At 43.7% G+C, this 907-nt stretch overlaps 1 protein-coding gene across 1 annotated transcript in view; it reads right to left on the bottom strand.

Moving 5' to 3' along the window:
* Positions 1-907, bottom strand: part of HELRODRAFT_195114 (hypothetical protein) — a gene marked incomplete at both ends in the record, with an annotated part of 5614 nt that overhangs the window by 2297 nt on the left and 2410 nt on the right. Inside the window, one exon of the mRNA XM_009020415.1 lies at positions 445-657. Coding sequence (XP_009018663.1) covers positions 445-657 — 213 coding nt within the window. The remainder of the gene's footprint in view (positions 1-444; positions 658-907) is intronic.

The raw sequence follows: 907 nt of genomic DNA, 5'->3' as shown, positions 1-907 counted from the left end.
ATTTTTTCAAAATATTGTCGCATTCCTTTCACTAATGCTTGACGACCAAAATCAAACCGCTATCATTACCATCACCATCAACATCATCGTCATCATCATCAACACCATCGTCATCATCATCAACACCATCGTCATCATCATCAACACCATCGTCATCATCATCAACACCATCGTCATCATCATCAACACCATCGTCATCATCATCAACACCATCAACATCATCAATACACGAACAAACTCACAATTAGCAGCCTCCAGCTTCTTAGTTTTTTTCATCACAACTTTTTTCTCATCCGGCTTAGCTGGAACAGCTGGTCCACTAGCTGCAGCAGCAGTTGTAGCTGGCACAGTAGCTGCAGCAGTAGTAGCAGCTGGCATAACAACTGCCGCTGTAGCCGGCATAGTAGCGGTAGCAACGTTATTAGCGACAGCAGTCGGTCCAACGCCAGTGGAAATCATCATTGGCCTCTGGTTCATCTGACCCGGTACCATAAACTGATAGACGGTGCCCTGCGGGATTTGGGGGTAAGATGGGGGCAAGTAGGGGGCCGCATGTTGAAATGGTTTGGCCTGGTTTAGGGGCATGGGGGCAGAATTTGGAAAGTTGCTATAGGCTGAATTATGCATACCTGTTGTTAAACGTCTGGCCATTTTTTTCTAGCAGTTAGTGTAGTTTTTAGCAGGTTTATAATTGTTAAAGTGGATGTTTATCTCAACAGTAATTGTAGTCCCACTGGTATTGAAAGGTGTTCGAGTTGTTGTGCTATGATGACGTTGCCGAAGACGCCAAAGCTGTTTTCAGTTCTTTAGGAGTGTTCACCTTATCAGCGGTTTTTTCACAGCTAAATGGATGCTTGAGTTGAAAATTAACCTGTGGTCATTATTGAAGTAGTTAAAAGGTTTGATT

Source organism: Helobdella robusta (genome assembly GCF_000326865.2).
Source record: "Helobdella robusta unplaced genomic scaffold HELROscaffold_276, whole genome shotgun sequence".
Taxonomy (NCBI): domain Eukaryota; kingdom Metazoa; phylum Annelida; class Clitellata; order Rhynchobdellida; family Glossiphoniidae; genus Helobdella; species Helobdella robusta.
The sequence above is the reverse complement of the archived record's forward strand: the minus strand, read 5'-3'. Positions and strand labels throughout refer to the sequence as shown.